Source organism: Scaptodrosophila lebanonensis, unplaced genomic scaffold (genome assembly GCF_003285725.1).
Source record: "Scaptodrosophila lebanonensis strain 11010-0011.00,11010-0021.00 unplaced genomic scaffold, SlebRS2 tig00000129-arrow-arrow-pilon, whole genome shotgun sequence".
In the NCBI taxonomy this organism is placed as follows: domain Eukaryota; kingdom Metazoa; phylum Arthropoda; class Insecta; order Diptera; family Drosophilidae; genus Scaptodrosophila; species Scaptodrosophila lebanonensis.
In genome coordinates this window covers 1,064,204-1,085,178 of record NW_022060583.1, presented here as the reverse complement: position 1 = coordinate 1,085,178, position 20,975 = coordinate 1,064,204, and the positions used below count along the sequence as shown (strand labels likewise).

Below are 20,975 nucleotides of genomic sequence, written 5' to 3'. Positions count from 1 at the left end.
ACAGTTGTTGTTGTTGTCGCTGCCGCTAATCAAGTTGGAGGTCAGTTTGGCGGCAACAAAACGCTTTTCTATAACATACATATATATATGTGTATGTATATAGATAGGTATATGAAATATTACGTAAAAAACAGATCGACAGTGAGAAAAAGAGAGAAAGACAGAGAGAGAGAGAGAGAGAGATCGAGAAAAAAGTAGAGAGTGAAAAAAAAGTGAAACCGGATTATAAAGCCAACTTCCAGTTTTGTGGACGCATACTTTTCTTTTCGATTTATATTGCGATTACAGGCAACTACAAACATATATATAGTTGTATATATATACAAGTATATATATATATATATATATATATATATATATATATATATATATATATATATATATATATATATATATATATATATATATATACATGTACTCGCACTTATGTATATCTATACCCATATATTTGTACATACACTTGTATTATGGCCACATTGTTGAGCAGGATGTGCGGCCAAAAAGAAAATAAATGAAAAGAAAACCAGAAATAAGTGATTACACAACCTGTTGACAGTTGACCTTGTGCCACAGTTGGCGGGCGGCAGAGTGAGCGAGTTGCGATAAAAAAATTTAAAAAAAAAACGAGGCAGAAACCAGTTGCAAATGAATTGACAATTGCATTGATAAGAGCAAAAGTCAATGAAATGACAATGTTACCTAATTCGTATAGCGTCCAAAATTAAACAAGAAATACAAGTAAACACACACACACACACAAACACAAACACACTGCACACACACACACACATATGTATATATGTATATGCGAAGAGACAACCAAAGCGCCGACAATTTGGTCTTCAATTAAATTTTTGCATCGTGTACATATTTCTCAGTGCGTTTTGTTCACACACCTAATAATAAAAACAAATTAAGGAAAAAATAAAAAAAAAGCCACAACAACAACAGCTACGACGAGCGTTAAACAGAAACATGCGGAAATATTTTTTAGCGCATTGCTCACATACAGTTTTGATTTCCTAAAAACACACATACACACACACACACACTCACATACCAAGAGGCACGGACGCACGCACATTTGTAAAAAAAAGGAGAAAAAAAAAACAGTTGCGGCTTATAAGCTGCAACGTCCGTACATCGAGCTCCTCCCTTCCACTTACCGCTGGCGCCCACAATCAGCAAAACAGCGACTAGGTGGTGCAACATTTTAACAAATTTTTGTTGCTGCTTTAATTCGCGCTTCCTCGTTCCTAGTTCTCGACTAGTTCGGGCACTGTTGAACCGACACAGCCACAGACTACGGCTGATGGACAGTAGATACTACACAAGAGCGACAATAGCCACGCGACAGACAAGACACGTCCACTGCGCACAAATGCAAACCGCCAACTGAACGACGAGAGCGTCAAAGAAATTGCAAGAAACCGTTGTCGGTGTCGTTAGGCCTGCGCCGTCTTCTTACCAGCTGTCGCTGTGGCCCAAACCGTTCGTTGGCTCTGACTTGAAGCTGGCTGGCTGGCTGGCTTGGCTTAGAGCGTGAGCCCAACTTTATTAGCTGCGAGCGCTGCCCCCTTCAAGCGCCCAAAGCGTCCCAAGACATGACGCTCAATTCACTTTCATTTTAACTGGTTGTTAACGATGACGCGCCGACGCCGACGCTGATGCCGCCGCCACCGCCACCGTCACCGCCGATGCTGATGCCGCCGCTAACAGCGTCGTCGACAACAGCCGCCGCACCACCTCACCACCATAGGAGCTGGGCCGGTTTATTTGCTGCGCATGCGTGCGCATTTAAATGAGCCGACTGTGAACCGGCCGTTGTCGCGATCCAACCCGCGTTTCCATTAACCCATGATTGACGACAGTCCGTACTCACACATGTGATGAAATCTCCAATCGAATCATGTCATATCATATCATATACTCGTATTATATGCTGCACTTTCAATATTTTCTGTTTCTGTACTGTTCCTAAAAGGTACAAGGGTGAAGTGAAAAATTTAGCAGGCAGTAGAAGGTGCGGCAGTTCCCACAAAGAATAACCCCGTATATACAATTTTAATCAGCTTGACAAGATAAAACTTAGCCCATGCGTACACTCATAAAAAAACACATTTAAAATTAAATATTTACACGTAGATTTAAATTCAATTTCAAGCTTAATATAAGAAATAGTAAATTTGACGATATTTACTCACTGTGGATATGCGGATGTGGGTTTGATTCACGTCAAAGGTTTTTTTTATAAATATATTTATATATTAATGTAGAGCATTTTTATTAGAAAGGAAATTTCCACATTCTTTTGTTATTGTAAATATTGACGTTTTTCGCTATTTATAGTGTAGATCAATATTGATCAAGAGAGGATAATCTGATTGATTACACTTAAATAACAGCTGAAAGCCGACTTCCGAATTCTAGTGAATGTTTGTCTCTACACTAAAAAAAACAAATGTAAATTTATATATTTACAATTTCGAGTTTTATATTAAAATATTAAATTTAAAGAGTGACGATATTTAATCAAAGTGGACGTGGGTTTGATTAACGCCAAAGGTTTGTTTTTTATAAATATACAATATCTACTCTTCTAGTAATAATTGTTTTAAATAATGATCATTTTGTAAATACACATTATTATATAAAGTTATTTATATGATAGGCGATTTTTACAGATAATTAAAAGTGAGGAAATGCTGATTGAATACACTTACTTGACACATCCTTAACTACCACATAAGGGCTTACACTTTGAATTTATACAATTCTAGCCAATGTTTGTCTATAATTTATATGGTGAACAAAATTCTATTAAGCTATTGAAAATATTTAAATTTCATACTATATTTTAGTCAACTACAAAAACTTCAATTTAGAGCTGAGAAAAATATTAAAATTTATTATGGAACATAGTAAATTTAACTATTTCTAATATGGTACAAAATTAAATTGTTTCGAATATTATTCATATTTAAATCAGCAATTAAATATGGTTTTAGTTATATTTACGTTTTATATATTTGATTTAAATACAAAATATTAGAATATAAAATTTAATATGAAAATATTCTTTCTTTTCGAGTTTATAAAAACCCAAACCTCAGAGACCACAGGTGCTAAAGATACTTTTGCACACAGATTTTATATGTTTAGTGTCTTATATACAAGTGTACTTGAACTCCGGTGTAAATGGATACTATTAAAACAGTTCATAAATATATATACATACAAGCTAAGTTAATCGGATGAAAATTGTAGATTTTTCATACAAACGTTGGAGCCTGTTTTTCCCGCTTTGGAGCTCGAATTTTCCTTCATAGTGCTCACTTTCACTGTGAGAGGCATCTAGTGTCCAAATCTCAGCTTGCTAGCTCTTACCGTTTGGACTGTGCTTTGATTGGCAATCAGTCAGGACAAACTGTTTTATATATATAGAGAGATGACTCCACTTATGTGCGGAATATTTATTATTTAATTAAATCAATTTAATTTAAAAAATGATGAGATATGATGAAATATTTAATTTCTTTTTTCGTGTGGGAACAGGTATGTTTTAAAGTATGTAAGTTTTTTTCAATTTTGTTTAATTTTTTAAACTTACATAATTTTTCTACACATAGGTACAGGGTATTTAAAAGTGGTATTTAAAACTTCTAGCTGTAATGCCACGAAGTTTCTTATCTCTTCAAGAAGATTTACTTAAATCGATTTATGTTGCACATATACATACAAGTATATGTTACTCGTATACCCGGTGCTGTAAATATCCAACTTGATAGTAACTATGAACAATATTCTCGATCGCAACAATTAATATCAAAGAGCTTTGGAAATATTTGTTTAACGAATATTTATGCTTGGCAATTTAAATTTTAAGATTTTGAATAGTTTTCTATATTTTATGTATACTTGTATAGTTTTACCATTTATATTTTCATTATATACTTTGTAAATTAGAAACTTGTCAATATATACTCGTAAATTATTAATAAATAATTGTTATTATATAATCAAAAAGTAGTCTTATTGTTTTGGAAAGGATCGGTCTGCAAAAACTATAATCGGCTCTAGCTGTAATTCACATGTCCAGCTTTGATGACAGAAATGTTATGGGTTAATGTTGCTGATTGTGGGCCATTTGTTTTTGAAATTATATTACTTATGTAGTATTATGTGCATCATACATATGCATGTCAACAGGAAAATATTATTTTTTGTGGACTTATCAACACATCTATCTGCCAAATACCCAAGTAATATCCAGCAGGCAGTAAAATTTGTCAGGTGGTGGCCAGAAACCAAAACATAACAAAACTCGCATTTAATTGTCTTTTCATGTGTGCTTTTGTGTGTGTGCGTGTGTGTGTGTGCGTGTTTTTGGAGTCTTTTTGAATTCTTGCGGCAAGTGTTGAATAATTTTGGGCTGCGGGGCATTTGAAATGCGAGCCGTTTGCTCTCTGTCTGTCTGTCCACCAGTCTGTTTTCCTTTGTCTGGGGGCAAGTGTTTGCATATCAATGACATGGTAATTGATATTACAGTTAGATGTGTAGAACTATCAAGATCAACAAGCGCATATTAAATGACGCAATGCATGAAGTTGAAGTGCCAGAGGCAATGTCTGGTGCAGAGTGCAGTGTAAATGAACTCCCAAAGAAGTCAATAGAGGCGACTACAACGTGCGGTTGGGAATAATGGAAGGCTTTAAGTCAAGAAAACTTATATAATTCATTTGTGACATTCTAAGTATGTTCATTGGAAGCTCTAAAACATCAGTAATCTAGTTAAAATTGTAGTACAGGGCACGACTCGTAAATTACAAATGTTGCCTTCAAAGAAGATAGTGCGAGAGATGTTTATTTGTAAATCGTTTTGCGTTTGCTCCATATTTTCATAGCTTGTACCCGAATGTTGAAAGGACAAATTACGGAGATTAAGTGTACGGAACAGGCCGACGGAACCATGGTGCTTCAGAGCTGCTTATGTGTGTTTTTGCTTGACAAGGCAAGGTTGCTCACAAGCCATTCCTTCCGTATTTTACAAGTATAAAGCCGCCATAATAATGTTTGGTCTGTGTTTATAAAAATGTATTCCATAGTTTCTTCAAAATTTGTGCACTTTATCTTAAAGCTACCATAGAAACGATCGGAGGAAGAACTTATTTTAGGAGTGCCACTTTTTTGATTATAACGATATATCATATATCCTACTAAGAGTAATTTTCCTACCGATCTCTCTTATAGTAGCTATATAAAATAATAATGTATACGTATCATTATGGTTTGTAATTAATTCGCACTGCATGTGGACTATAGAAGGCTTCATACCACGTTTGGTGTCCCCATCTGTTCATAAGGACATGGGACATGTCTATATCGATTAGTATTGTTCTGCTGACCACATAAATACCTTTAACATGAGTATGACGCCTCCTTATACCTGTTAAGTGCATTAGGCACTTACACTATCTAGGGTAAAGGGCAACAAAAGATTTTTGTATACATATATATCTATATATATGTACATGTTCTTATTTGTAAGCGGAGGCGGACATGGGAAACATTTGCATAATCGTTGACGATTAAACTTAAAAGTTGGAAAGAAAACGGAGCAAAATATTACATAAAAAATAAATTATGAAAAGATTCCTAAGCAGTATCTGTAAGAACTTGCATTTAATTCGATAATGTAAAATCGTGATACTATACAAGTATATATGTTGAAGATTCCTAAGCAGTATCTGTAAGAACTTGCATTTAATTCGATAAAGTAAAATCGTGATACTATACAAGTATATATGTATATAGCATAGTTTCAACCACTATTTAAAAAAAATGATGTACTACAAAAGCTGGCTATAAAAGGTTCCCTAAATAACATATTTCATTCGTTGAAGGCAAAATCATGATGCTATATAACTATATACATATATAGCTTCAACCACCATTTCAATAAAAGGTATCGCAGTAGTGGCTCTTATTTTCTCCACCTCTAAGTTTTAAAATATATTTCATCTTATACTATTTAAGTATTTTAATATTAATTTACTTTTTTAATCTAATCATACTTCTTCTTTATTTTTATTGCTATGTCTTCATCTCTATTTCCATAGCTGGCTGTTTAGTAAATAAAATTCTCCACCGAGTCGGATTCGAAATTAGATATTTATGTAATTCCTTTTGGATTTTATATTTAATAATTATTTAATAAATTAATAAAAAATTATTTTCAATTAATCAACGCTCCGGTTAAGTAAATAAGTGGTTGCATGAAATTGTGTAGCGGTATTTGAAAATGATTATTAAATAGCAAACTTATGTTTATTAAATGTCTGCAGCTTAAGTTTTGAAAATTCTCATTCATATTTCGTAATAGGTTTTCTGATGTTAAGATTTCGAAGAATTTGCTTGTATGCTTACTAATGGACATTTGCATAATTTAAAGGCCTTTTAAATGTAAGCTGCCATCTTATAAATCTTAATGCCACGAACAACTCAATAAACTGGTCAGCAAATGCTTTTTATCTTCTTCCGACTTTTGGTTTCGTTTGAAATGTCAACCGAACTTGATTCTCTTAACGTTTTCATTTTGCTTTAATTTTATATCTCTCGTATATATGTATATATACGAGTATATACTAGTACGAGTATAAATATTTTGTTGTTGCCATTCAGCAATCATAGCAGATACAAGGTGTGCTCAATGAGTATCTGAATATGGAAATAAAAGTTGATGCCCGGCATCAGGCAGTTAGAAAAGGGACTATGAGGTTTCTGCAAATGTATTCTACAGGTAGAAGAAAGAATCTACCTTTCAGTATAGGTAATCGAAAACTGCAGCAGGGGTTATGGTTTTTATTTCCATTATGCGGTCCGATTTTTTTCATTCATGTCATTCCTTTAGATATAGGCAAGCTCACCAAAGAAACTTTGAGTATTAAATATGCCTTTCGCTTAAAAACAGTTACGAATCGAGCGCGCCTCGATTGTATATATGTATGGTTATATCATTCATACCAATAAGTTCGATTATGTAATAAATACAGAAACAAATACAACTGTTTTTCGGGCAAAATGAACATTTGTCCGATGGCAACAGAAAATGCTAATGAACGCGGGTGCCGCATATGCTTATACCCTCCACCCAAAACGTAGGAACGAGGTACATTAAGTTAGATCTAATTTATGCTACACACTAAATATATGTATAGGCATAAAATCTGTACAGCCACCCACAAACTAAGCATGTATTATCTTTTCAGTTCTAGTGGCAACCTAAAGTTTGCTTCTTTATTTATTATAAAAAAAACTTCAAAACTAGATTTTATAGAATGATTTAAATAAGTTGGCATACCCTTAAGTATGAACAGTGGCTATCGTTCTTTTTTAATGAAGAGTAACAAATTAGAGAGAGAGAGAGAGAGAGGGTAAGGGGGAGATAAGTTTTGATTTCTGTAGTGAACTAATATTAGTGACATTGCAACAAATATTTATACTTAAAAATATTAAAAATAAATGTCTAATAATAGCTAAGAAATTAAAAACAGATAGTAACAAAACAGCTGTATCTTTTGATTTATATATCAAAATATTCTTAGAATAAAATTGAACGCCACGAAGCAAATTGGTTTTAATTTTTGTGTTATATTTTCAGCCTTGTGGTGTGTTTTATTTAGAAGTAGATTTTTTTCTAAATATGTTAAATAAAATAAAAATGTTTTATGAATATGAAAATAAACATTGAAGTGTTCTGGCTATTGATAATAGATTTTTGTATGAAATAAATGTTCATAGTAATCAGAATATGCAAAATTCCAACATATCGATGTCGATATGTTAATTAAGTATGCAGAGCTGCTTAAATGTGTAAGTATGTACATATTAAAAAAAAATTTATCTCGGTAGGGGAAATATTGTTGATTAGCTTGGCAATGGACTGAGTGAAGTGATGGATAATCGAATTATGCATACCTGCGATACGTTCGGGGTATGTTATCGTCAGATAATGTTCTGCTTAAACGATTTGTGTTTAATTCGTTTTTTTTTTACAGCATACAAAATTACGTCTGTGTATTCATTTGATTAATCATTATTGAACTGTTATATCTTTTCTGCTTTGCAGTATGATATATTTATGTTATGAATGGGTGTATTCATTGATTGGCAAACGGAAAAGCATAATTAATAATTAGTCGCACATTTTTCGATTTGCATCGAATCAATAATTCGAGAGACATGCAGATGGCCGTGGCCCAGAAGAATATGTTTTGAATTTATTTGATTTGTTTTATTTCAAATTGCATTTTTAAAGTACTTTTGTTTAATGTTTAATGTTTATGAAAGAGTATAGAAATTTTAAAGCGGCATGTAATGCATGTTACCATAAATCTTATATTGGAAATGGTTATTATTGAACGACTTTGAAATTTGTTATACTTGTATATATGTTGTGTAAAAAATATGATTAGATTTCCTCTAGTATGTTTTATTTTAAATTGCATTTTCATTTAGTTAGCTTCTGTTTTTCCTATACTTGTATTTCTCACAAAACTGGTATGAAAATTATAGATTGGCTGGTATGAGGCAGTATTGGAATTTCAAATCCTAATGAAATGTAATGCATATCATCATAAATATTGGAAATATTGGAAATGGTTGTTAGCTCTATTTTGCATTGGTTTTTTATTATTGAAATAATTGAACGACTTTGACATTTTTATACTTAAATTTCTTTTTGTAATTTTGTAAATGGGCGTGGCATATGAAAATATATTTGGATTTCATCTAGATTGTTTTTATTTAAAATTGCATTCAATTTTGCGCAAATGTATTTGTTGGACTAAAGCTCTTTTGTCTATGTTTCTTCTTTTCTTATCTTTTTAGCAGAACTGGTATGAAAATTGAATTGTGGATCGGGAGGTGTGAACCAGTATGGAAATTTCAAATCGCCACGATATGTAATGCAAGCTTTATTTTAACATGGACATTAACAAACATTATTGAACGACTTTGACATTTTTATATACTTGTTTTTGTAATTTGTATTTGCTTTAAAGATATTTTGTAGGGAATTGAAAAATAAAATCAAAACTGAATGTTACTTCAACTCTTTCACTGGATACATGAAAATAGTTTCTTAGTGCGTGTTTTGTTGTTGCTGTCTTGCAGTTTCTTTAGTTGTATTAGTTAGAATCATGTCCTTGTCGGATGCTGATGTGTGTGTTTGTGTGTTGCGTTAAATTTTTATGAATATTCATTAAACTCGGCTCCGACTACCGCTACATATGACTGGCACAATTTTTGGGCATTTAAACCAATAAATATGTAAATTTTTCATAAATTTAATTAAATTCAGCAGCGGCCATCACGTTGACTTTGGCTGCCACAGCCACAGTCAAAGCCACAGTCAGAGGCCCAGCATTCAGTTACCAGCATTCGCAGTTCTTCAGCCTCAGCCTCAGCCTCAGTCGCATTCACAATCCACAATTCACAGTCACAGTCACAAACAAGCGCCCACACTTGGCAGCGTCAAGCGGCAAAAGTTTTTCCAAAAATTAAAATGTAAAAAGTGCAAAAGGAAAACAGAGTGGTGCGCAGGCGATGCGTGTGTGAGTATAAACTTTGCGGCATTGCATAAAAGATCTATGGGAATAAGAGTAAAAAAAATGTATGCAAATATCGCAGTGCAGCTATCAACAGCGTCAAGCAGATCAAGAGCATAGGCAGTGGTGTATGGAGTATGGAGGCGCCGGGTGGTGATGGGTGGTGTGTTAAGGCGGGGGGAATGGAGGCGATGTCAGAGTCTTTATTGCGACAACAGCTTGAAGCAGGTGGCAGACGCTTGAGCTGTGAGCTGAACCTTGTTGACTGGCTGACTGACTGACTGGCTGACTGACTGACTGACTGACTGACTTGATGCAGCACGCTTGGCTGACTTGAAGCTATGGGGCACGCCCCTTTGGCCCCACCGCCAATGATAAATGAGAATTGTCAGAAAATTTAACGATTTGACTGACAAAGGAATTTCATAGTTTTGTTTACGCGAAACAAAAACGAGAAAAGTGGGCGAGAAACTTGGACGAAGCTGATGCTGATGGTGAGGGTGATGGTGATGCTGCTGATGAGAGAAAGCCAGCGGATAAGCATGAGCGCACTTAAACAATAAAATTGAAAGCAAAAACAGTAAAAACGATAAAGGCGAGAGAAAAATGCAAGTGCGGATGTGTTCGAGTCAAGTTGGGGGCATGGAAATTAAAAGCAGCCGACAGGACAACGCATGAATGCTCCGTGAATGATGTACGCAGGCACACACACACACACACACACACACACATACAGACACACACGCACACACACACACACACATACACACAAATGAACCAGGACAGAGGCAATAGAGATGGGAGGGAGAGATGTGCTAGTGGGAGCGAGCAAAACAGCGCTTCTGTTTGCTGGGCTTGGGTTTGACCGAAGGACGAGGATGCTCCTATCACGTGGCTGCTGCTGCTGGTGCTGCTGCTGCTGATGGCATAGTTACAACACCGCCCTCGTATGCCCCTACATCTCCCTTGCTTTCTTGCTTCAGCAGTTGGCCACGTGATGGCTTGACATTTTCAATTAACACTTATTCAATTTTCCAGCGATTTTGGCCTTTTGTTAGCGGGCAAGCAGCGAACAGATTAATAAACAACCAACAGTTGAAAAACGCACATACAAATACCATTCTGCGTGTGTGTGTGTGTGTGTGTGTTTGTGTTTTTGTGTGTGTGTATGTATTTCAGAGCAGACAGATTACATCAAGTTTGCGCTGAACATGTAAGAAAGTATTTTAATTGGTTTTAGTTTTATTTCATGGATAAGTTTTATAATTGCGGATTTCGCGTTCGAAGCTTTATGAGTGGCAGCTTTGGGTCTGCACCAAAAAAATACCTCCACATGTAGTATGTGGCCAAAAAAAAAAAAAAAAAACAGTTTATGCTATATGTGGTGGAGAAATTAATTAATAAATGAATGAGTAGGAGTTCCTTTTCGAAGCTAAACAGCGATATAAAATAATTTCGATATTATTTCAACATTTGACTTTGTGTGCCTGGCCCCCAGTAATTATTGATTACAGTTATAGCTGAAAAATTATTTATTAACTATTAATGAAAAGTAGTAGCTTCCCTTCAAAGCAAATTGGTTAAAAAGTCATCAAGAGAATGCAAGTACCCGGCACCTAAACACTTGGGAATAAAAAATGAGTAAAACAGACTCTTGAATATCCTGTCACCACCTTCGCCCCTACATTGGTGTTTAAACAAAACACAATTTCTTGTAGGAATCATTCCAATGACAGCTATTTTATAAATTCAATGAAGCTTTATAATGTCATGAAGCACTATAAAAATCTCATAAATACTCAACAGTAGTTGCCATACAGAGACTGATTTTTGTAATGATCAATCCTGTGGCAGCTAAATAAAATAATGAGGCTACATATAGTTTTCAATAAACTTGTTCTATTGTACATATGGATAATACAAGTCTTCATTCGAGTTTTGCTACCACTAGCCGTTGCAAAGTTCTTGGTGTTCATATGGAGAAACAGACAGACAGACGTAAACTTTTTTTATGGATGACTTTTTCATTTTCGAACAGAGAGAGTAAATCATAACCTGTTGCAAGGGTGTACGTGAAGTGGGTCAGAGGGGTGGGGATCTTAAAATGGAACTGAGTTCGATTTGTTGAAGTTTTTTTTATTGATCGTGCAACAAATATATATACATATGTTTCAGAGCTCCACTAATGCAGCAACAAGAACAACTACAGCTCCTGGAAGATCATGTGTCTGCCCATGATTTAATTTAGGGCGGTTAAGAATAAAGTTCTAATAATTGCTTGAGTTATAGAAAAAGCGCTCCTAACTTATCTTTTGCGGAGCTAAAAGAACCTGGTCTGGGTACAGATATAAATAAAAAATTGTTTAGTTTAATTTGTGCAACGACAATATGTAATAATATATGCATACTTTTAGATATATATGCAAATATTTGTTAAACATATAGCGGTGTTGACATAAAAAATGGCCTTTAAATGTTCATTCACAAACGAGAACATGTTTATTGCATTAAATTACTTGAAATTATGATGACAGCAGATAGCAGAGCCTGCTTTGCATGGCATTCTAATTAAGTACTAGTGCCCAGATATGCATTCAAAAAGAATCGATTGAAGTAACGCAACGTACTCTACATTCAGTGCTTCTCAAGCTGTCGAGGTGAAATTGTCAAAAAATAAAATAAAATCAAATTGTTCTCATTTCAAGTCAGTCAGGCGAATAAAATATTTAGTGAACAACAATTATGGAGAGACTTAGCATGCCGTATGATATGGACGAAGCCCAAGATGAAGATGCGAGCAATTTGAAGTTACCCGAAGATTTGGAAGATGTCAAGTATTTTAACAATTCCGAGGTGCACATTTTGCTGGAGGAAGTGAAGAAGAAGCGCTTGCAGGAGGCAGAAAAACTGGCCAACGCGACGGAGTACGACGAGAACTTGGACGACGTCCCACAAATCGGTATACCCGAGATTCTCGACGTGACACTCGACTATACCGAGCAGGTGCGTCTCTTCAAAAGCGAGACGTCTGTGAATGCTGTGCGCCGGTGAGTCGCTCAGTCGCTCAGTCGCTCAGTAGTTCTGAGTTTCTATTTATCTGTTCTCCTTTATCCGCCAGGATGTTGTCCAAGTACGAGCTGGGATTGCATCCCTTTGAGCAGGCCACTCTGGCCAATCTGTGCCCACACACGCCCGAGGAGGCGCAGTCCTTTATGTCCTCACTGGAGAATCGCTCTTATGCCGACTTAATGCTAGTGCTGGAAGATGTGTGCCTGAAGCGCAGCCTCCAGTACTGAGGTGCTAAGGAGCCTTAAATTTTTAAAGCAAATCTATGTAAACATACAATTTTATTTAGTTGCATTGCGAAAGAGAATATGTATAGTATATTGTGACAATGCAATACACACACACACACACACACACACACTCTCTTATATATTCTGTATCCTGCCCTGTCCGGGCGGTGTTATGTAAACTGTCATGGATTAGCCGTGCCATGGACACGCGAAAGGTGAATAAATGCAGAAAAATACAGAGATGCCATGGATTTTCATTATTGCTGTAGCTGTGCAACATCGCAATGTGTTTCTATTTATTTGTATTTATTGTAAAACTATGCGGTGTTTATTTTTGAAAAATTGTTTTGCTTGTTGGCCAGGCTCTGATTAGCAGCGAATGAGTGAAAATCGGAAAAAGGATTGCGCGAAAAAGTCGCAAACATTTTGAGCTCATTGTCTAAATGGTAATAAAGAGCAGGGACGGCAATGTAGTCGTAGTTGACAGTCCGCATCAAAATCAAAATCAAATTCGAAATGCGCGCCCCAAAACAATTTGCGATGCCATTCACTTGGGGGCCAAACTGTAAACTGCAAACTGCAAATCAGGCGCATTAATAATGACTAATGGAGGCCGATGGAAGCCATCCCATTGGTGGTGTGGCGTTTTGTAAAATTGAAATTTGATTGGAAATATTTGCGCGGAATTCCAATTCTCATTTCTCTGATCGACGCTGGGTGCGATGAAAAATGCGTGTGCCTGTGATGATGATTGTTTCGTCACTAGCACCACAACCAACAACCAACAACAAGCAGCCAACAACCAAACACCATTTGCCTTGTTCGAGCTGCAGCTCGAGCTCCAGCTCGAGAGCATGTGTATGTGGACGAAGCTAAGGTTGAGGATGAGGATGAGGATGAGTTTTTGGTAGCATTCCGGGGCCAGTTGCAAATTTCAACTGCTGTTTTCCTGCTCCACTCAATTACAAGACTCTTTTGTGTACGTTTGATTGTCGAAGGAAGTGCAGCGCATTTCACGTGAAGTTCGGACCGCTCGTCGCTTCGCTGGATTTGCCTTTGATGGCCAGCTCGTAACCGAATCATCCGCCAAGTTGTTTTGGTCTGTTTGCCAGTTTGCGTGTTGACTTGTTACCAGTCAGGTTAACAGAGTGCCAGAGTACCCCCAATTCGAGGCCGAGGTCCGTTTGCTTGGCCATGTTGTGCAGTGAATTGAAGTGAAAAGAAGTGCTAACAATAATAGCGAGTACGACGCTCGCGGCTGTGCCAAAATGCTGGCATTGATGATGGACACAGTGGCACAGTGTGAGCCAATTGTTGTTCCCTTGTTGCAGATTTATGGCCTCAGACGTTGGTATCCAGCATGCGAAACACACTTACCGCTTGGCAGCCATTTAAAATTTGCATAAGTACATGGATTCAAACGATGAATGGCCAACGAAAAAACATGAACGCCTGGCCTCTGCATGGTGCACTCGATCATTGAATGCCCTGCGCGCCCAATGCCATAGAAATCCTTTGCTGTCAGCCACGAATCAGATTTACGACGTATCCTTGATCGAAGAGAATGCAAACTTCGCTTTACTTTAGTGAGTGATGTGTTTGATAAGTTAATTAATGTTTCGTTTTATTGATTGATTGAATAAAAGCCCAACTTTATAAACTTCCTTACATAAATATTTTAATATTTATAAAACTTGTCTGCATTCAATAATCTATTCAAACATTCAAGGCAATAGCTTTATATTTTGTTTAAATGAATTTATGAATAAATTATAAAAAGTTTGTGCTCGGATTTGTGCATACGAATAAATGGTTCATTAATTGCAGTGCAGCCATTAATTTCTGTTCACTGTTGACGAAAAATTGTATTCAACAAAAGATTTTAATTAAATGTGCATATTTTAAGCAAATTCATAATTATCTTCTCCATTTATAATGTAGGACAAAGTTATTTCTTGATAAATCTGCGACTAAATCAAAAATTTATGAACGAATAAAACACTCGTGCATTCAATAAGGGATTGGACTTTCCTTTTAAAGCTGAGCCATTCATTTGGGCATAGCTGGAACCTCCTTTAGGGAAGTGGCTTTATGACACAGGACTGTTGAATAAATTGTGTAGACGTGGGACAATTCAAAAAGTATATCCAATTCATTCGCCTGCCTAAAAAAAGAAACAAAATTGGAGCGCAAATTAACTAAGAGTGACCAATAACCACGAATATGATTCTATTAATATGAATTTTACATGCTTGTAATACTTATATTCAAAATTAAAAAATATATAATAATTAGGATTGCACTGCTAATATTCAGGAAAGTCCTTTAAGCAATTATTAATTTGTAAATACTATTGTCTTTATAAGCAACATTATGTTTGTTTGTTGCAGATTCTAGGAAGGCAACCCCCAATTTTGTAATACAAGTATGGTATATTCATGAAGAGAGTCGTAACGTACAATTTAAAATGTTTTATATCTTTAAAAGGGGCACCTTCTTGCTGTATATTTATGATTAATGTTCTATAAATAAATGGGAACTTAATTTCCGTTTAAGCTCTATTGCGAAAATTCTTTGAATTATCTTTAAATAAGTGATCTATCTCTCTCAACCACATGCCAGTTCAATCTTATTTCATAGCTTTCGCATTATAAGGTAGATATTTCGAAAGCAAATACATACTCTAAAATAACTATATTAAATAAATAAATATTTTGTTTATTACGGTTGTACAGGAGTGGGGCGTGAATTTAAAAATATTTTAGACAAAATGCGGTTGAAGTAAAAACTATCACTTGCTTTCTATCAACTTGTATTCGCGACGTTTCTTCTTAGACTGGTTTACACATTCAGGGTAAAGTGCTTTCAAACTTCAATTAATTAGAATACTAGGGAGAGAGGCAATGGCGTGGGCAGCGCTCTGTTAACTAACAGAGGTCGCTTACAGCTGCCAGCCTCTGCTGTAGTTAACAGCGCGCTGCCGCATAAACAACGATGTTGTAGTTAATGTTTTGGATATTTCAAATCCGTTACGCAAATTTTTAATGAAATAAACTAGTTTTTATATTTTCATACACCTTTTTTGTAGGGTGGAGAGTATTAACTTATTTCAATTGCGATTCCACGTATTTTGGCGAAGCTTGGAAACGGATGTATATGCTAGGTAGTTCTAAATATTTTTTGGGAATACACTTCAGTTTATGTAAATATAGTTAGGCCTCCTAAAAAAGCCTTTCGGTATATACTTTCTTGTATTGAAGCAAATGATTTTATTTATATATCATTACTTAGTCAGAGCATACTCTTTTTTATTCACATTAATATTAATTAAAGGTCAACATAAAGAGGAAAATGCCTTTATCTCTTAACAAGAAAATAGCTTTTTTTGGGTCCCAATTCCCAAGTTAACATTCAGCCACACAGACCACCATTTAACGCAGTGTAGGGTACACTTGAATTGTAATATAAAATACCGAAAATAATTTATTTAATATAAATAACAAGCAAAAAAACTTTTTCGATTTATTCCTCGAACGAATTGTGGGCCCAATCCCACACCCTCTCTCACCTCAGGCCGGCTCGGCTCGGCTTGGCTCGGTTCAGTTCTGAAGTTGAGTCCGAGCCATGGCTACTGTGGCGCAGGTGTCTAGTGGCCAGCCTGGCATAAATCTATGTCCATTGCGTAAATTTAACATCGCAGCGACGAAATAAGTTGGCGCCTGCCCTGGACAGGCGACGACCGTCTGGCCAATCAAGTGATAACCACGAGCTCTGGCTAGCAATTCGCATTTCATTTGCCTCGATCAAGCTCTACGTGAATGTGAATGCGCGTTGATTTTAGTCTAGAGATGGACATAGATAGGCCTTTTCTCGCCCCAACATATTGTTGATTTTTCAATACCTTATTGATGTCTGACTCGTTCAATTAAGTTGATATGACAATAAAGAAAGGAAGGTGGCCAAAAAACTCTTACAAGTATCTCATTATACTAAGAATATGTTTTTTATCTCCACTGTCGAAACAAAATTAAGAAATGCTTAGAAGAGATTCGATATACATATGTCTCACATATATCTATATATATATATATCTAACATTATATTAAATGAAATACACACCTCGAATTCAATTAAACATAACTTTTTTGCACGGCGTCTAGAATGGAAATGCAAGAACAAATTTATTTGCGACATAAAAAAACTCGTTTTTTGAGTGCACAGAAATGAATTGTTTTGCTCAAAAATTACTTTCCCCGTGTAGAAATCTCAAGGGGCGGAACAGCAACACTGGTGCGAGCCCTCTTGACCAGACCAGCAGTCGTGCGGGTTATTGCAATTCTAATGATATCATCTAGACCAGGAACAGCTTCTTCAAAAAAAAAAAAAAAAACATTCGATTGCTAATATCTGTTGGACATTTCCTCTAAAAAACGCCTCCTGCTGGTGTTCTTTTTTAGTTGAAATTTTTAAATCTAAAAAAAGAACAATTTTCTGGCGGAGCTTGGGACACAATAAAAAACTTTGACAAGCTTAAAATATCCTTGCATTTATGTACCCTCATCTTGATATTCTTTTTAAGAGGTGTTGTGCCAGGCTTCAGAATATAGCTTTTTAATAGAATGTTGTGTTATACACTAAATATAACACTTCTTTAGGAGTTGGCCAAGTTACAGCCAAGAACAAAAGTTGATCAAATATCCTGCTATCCTTCGTGCACATTAAACGGAAATGGGTTGCCAATAAATTAAAATTTTATTAGCTACAAATTCATTTGCAGACAAGAAGTTGTACTGTCAAAAAAAAAAAAAAAAAATTCATACTTCATTTTCGTATTATTTAGATACTTTCTGTAAAGAATCAAGTATTAGTTAGGGTGCCCACAAAAGTCGAGCTTTGCTTTAAAATGCAAGAGTCTTTATATTGATTTCAAATACTGTTGCAATGTTCGTCCATTTGGCAACCAAGGCTAATTATTAGGAAATGGCATTACGTTTCACATACAAGTAGATGTACCCGTACATATGCTCTTTATGTGTTTGTTCGATTCGTGTTTTTCGTGCCTGACCAAGGCTGTAATTAAAAACGCTCACCTCTACGCTGGCCGGCTAGTCATTTGCGCATTTATTTATTGAATTCCACTTGACAGTGGGATGTTGGTCATGTCATCACTTGAACGAGCTGCACGAATGGCTGGTCGGGTCATTGAAAATGACTTAAAGCGCCTTTTCACCTGAAATTATTTCATTTACGTTTAAAAATTGTAACGCTTTTCCAATAACTTGGCGGCCTCTTTGTGTGCACATAAAACTCACACACAATTGCATTTTAAATTTGCTTGTGCGCTTGTGCGTGTGTGTGTGTGTGTGCGTGTGCCTGTGTTTGTGTGTTAAATAAAAAGTGACAACAAATATTGTTACGGCGCCGTCATCCTTATCCGTGTACTGGTTCTCCTACCCCTCCCATTTTTTTTTTTTTTTTTTTCACCCACAGCTGCACGTCGCTGTCATCGTCTTTTTGCCTTCCATAGCAATTGTCCCTGTCTGGTCCTCTAATGCGCAGAAAATTGGCCGAAATTTCATTTTGAAGCGAAATGTGTCGCTTTCAAGCATTCACAGCCCTCCCCTCCATCCCTTGCCCAGACACATCCTTGTCGTCCTCTGCGCCTGTCAAACGATTCGCCTGCGTTGGCATCTTTTGTGCGCGCCAAAGTAAATAGCGCGCCAACGCCAAAGAACTAATGGAAGCGAAGCTTACTTTACTTGTACGCAAATATTTGCAGGTGAAACAAAGTTACTCGTCCTGTTATCGCTCCCAATTTCTGTGCCTGTTCCACTCCCAACTCCCCACTTGCCCCATACCCCATTCCCCGTGGCCTCTGTGTGCCCGCCGCTTCTCTTGCAACTCAAAACTCGCAACTCGCGTGCTAAGCTGTGTGCAGATTATCAAAGCAAACAGGCAATACCAACTTCAGTTTTTGCCACACCCTGCCCGAGGAGGCAGTTCAATTTTTTAAATACAGCTATTGTAATTCCTGCTAGGATCCAGTAATCTGGAATTGCAGATTGGGCCATCTAAATGGTTGTTATGCTATTTGGCTATGATAATTGGTCAAAAGTCGCTTGAATCTCAACCTGTCCTTCATTTCAGTTTGGACTCGCTATTTACCCGAAAGCTGACATGAAAATATGGCATGACAAATTCTATTGAGTGTTAATCTACCTCGTCATGGGTACCAGTACCTGTAAGGCTATATCCCTCACGCATTATTCATTCAATCACAATATCATTAAAAATACATTGTCCAACAGTTTTGAAGCAATGTTGCCGATCCATTGTGCATCAGGGGTTGCCACAGAAAACTCTAGAGATTTCGGCTCCGGTTGTTTTTGAAATCTCAAAAAACAATTCGTTTTTTGTTACAGAACTTCGAACTTCCCCTCCACGCCAGCTGTCAGCAATAGCTGACTATGCAGTCTCAATAGGGTTGCCAGCGCGATTAAATTTTTAAATAATATAACAGCACTTGCTTTACTCATAAATATAATTTTTGTTATATGCTTATTTAATAATATTTACATAGGATCGAAAATGCTGCCAATTAGAAGTCGGAGATGCTGCCTTGTCCCTGGTCCATTTTCCACTCCTGGTGCAGGGTATATAAATGCCTTTTCTTCTAGTGTATCCACAGTTTCAAAATCGTTGTCAAATTTATATTTCCAATTTGACGTACATTGAGCTTTGAACGCATATCGATTCAGAAAGCCAATCGATAAACCTAAATCAGTGACTCTGCATTCAGTTTTTCACAAGCTGCCAAGCTGAAGCAATTGAATTATTTTCATTTTTACGCAAGTCACGCGAATAAAATATTTAGTGAACAACAATTATGGAGAGACTTAGCATGCCGTATGATATGGACGAAGCCCAAGATGAAGATGCGAGCAATTTGAAGTTACCCGAAGATTTGGAAGATGTCAAGTATTTTAACAATTCCGAGGTGCACATTTTGCTGGAGGAAGTGAAGAAGAAGCGCTTGCAGGAGGCAGAAAAACTGGCCAACGCGACGGAGTACGACGAGAACTTGGACGACGTCCCACAAATCGGTATACCCGAGATTCTCGACGTGACACTCGACTATACCGAGCAGGTGCGTCTCTTCAAAAGCGAGACGTCTGTGAATGCTGTGCGCCGGTGAGTCGCTCAGTCGCTCAGTAGTTCTGAGTTTCTATTTATCTGTTGTCCTTTATCCGCCAGGATGTTGTCCAAGTACGAGCTGGGATTGCATCCGTTTGAGCAGGCCACTCTGGCCAATCTGTGCCCACACACGCCCGAGGAGGCGCAGTCCTTTATGCCCTCACTGGAGAATCGCTCTTATGCCGACTTAATGCTAGTGCTGGAAGATGTGTGCCTGAAGCGCAGCCTCCAGTACTGAGGTGCTGAGGAGCCTTAAATTTTTAAAGCAAATCTATGTAAACATACAATTTTATTTAGTTTCATTGGAAGAGACACAGACACAGACACAGACACAGAGACACACACACAATTTGTTTCCTGCCCTCAAAGACCGCATGATTATGAAAACTGAATAAATATACTCTTCTGCACTATTCGGTATACTTTTGTGAACACAAAATTGTAAGGAAATACAGAAAATGCATAAAAATTTAACAAAAAATAGTCCGGGCTGACGATTCTCGACATGCGACTTTCTACTAAGTCGAGTCTGGCTACGTCGTCCTTCCACCTGGTGACAGTTAATTCGAATAGCCGTCGTCATTTCGTCAATTTTCTTTGCTTCGTTTAATTCAAAAAAGGTTCTATTTAAATGAAATACCGAAGTTAGTTGCAGACTTTATGGTTCTGTTTATTCCCTTTTTCATAAATTGCCTTGGAATTAGTTAAGGAAATGATAAATTTCAAGTGAAGAAATTTCAAATGAACAGTTAAAATTATTCGCAAACCGACTTTCAAACAAAGAAATCAAGAATATTTTTAGTGTGCAAAATAAACATAACCATTCCTTTAAAAGCTTCAAATGTTGCAGTCAAACAGAAAACTAATAAAACCCAGA

At 36.5% G+C, this 20,975-nt stretch overlaps 3 protein-coding genes across 3 annotated transcripts in view; 2 read left to right on the top strand and 1 right to left on the bottom strand.

Annotated features, from left to right (window-relative positions):
• The window catches only part of LOC115628855, a 78,982-nt gene extending 77,688 nt beyond the window's left edge, over positions 1 to 1,294 (bottom strand). Inside the window, exon 1 of the mRNA XM_030525105.1 lies at positions 1,167 to 1,294. Coding sequence (XP_030380965.1) covers positions 1,167 to 1,212 — 46 coding nt within the window. The 5' untranslated portion in view covers positions 1,213 to 1,294. The remainder of the gene's footprint in view (positions 1 to 1,166) is intronic.
• Positions 1,295 to 12,334: 11,040 nt separating this feature from the next.
• Positions 12,335 to 13,023, top strand: LOC115628925 (DNA-directed RNA polymerase II subunit Rpb4-like). Its single transcript, XM_030525187.1, has 2 exons — positions 12,335 to 12,655; positions 12,727 to 13,023. Exons 1-2 carry the CDS (start codon positions 12,351 to 12,353, stop codon positions 12,902 to 12,904), a joined length of 483 nt encoding a protein of 160 aa, XP_030381047.1. The 5' UTR covers positions 12,335 to 12,350; the 3' UTR covers positions 12,905 to 13,023.
• Positions 13,024 to 19,774: 6,751 nt separating this feature from the next.
• Positions 19,775 to 20,336, top strand: LOC115628946 (DNA-directed RNA polymerase II subunit Rpb4-like). Its single transcript, XM_030525220.1, has 2 exons — positions 19,775 to 20,095; positions 20,159 to 20,336. Exons 1-2 carry the CDS (start codon positions 19,791 to 19,793, stop codon positions 20,334 to 20,336), a joined length of 483 nt encoding a protein of 160 aa, XP_030381080.1. The 5' UTR covers positions 19,775 to 19,790.
• The last annotated feature ends 639 nt before the right edge of the window (positions 20,337 to 20,975 follow it).

Bases quoted from the DNA above. Each gene is read 5' to 3' on its own strand.
- LOC115628925 (XM_030525187.1), top strand. From the start codon at position 12,351: ATGGAGAGACTTAGCATGCCGTATGATATGGACGAAGCCCAAGATGAA. The intron at 12,656-12,726 runs GTGAGTCGCTCA...TTTATCCGCCAG, and splicing joins TCTGTGAATGCTGTGCGCCG to GATGTTGTCCAAGTACGAGC.
- LOC115628946 (XM_030525220.1), top strand. From the start codon at position 19,791: ATGGAGAGACTTAGCATGCCGTATGATATGGACGAAGCCCAAGATGAA. The intron at 20,096-20,158 runs GTGAGTCGCTCA...TTTATCCGCCAG, and splicing joins TCTGTGAATGCTGTGCGCCG to GATGTTGTCCAAGTACGAGC.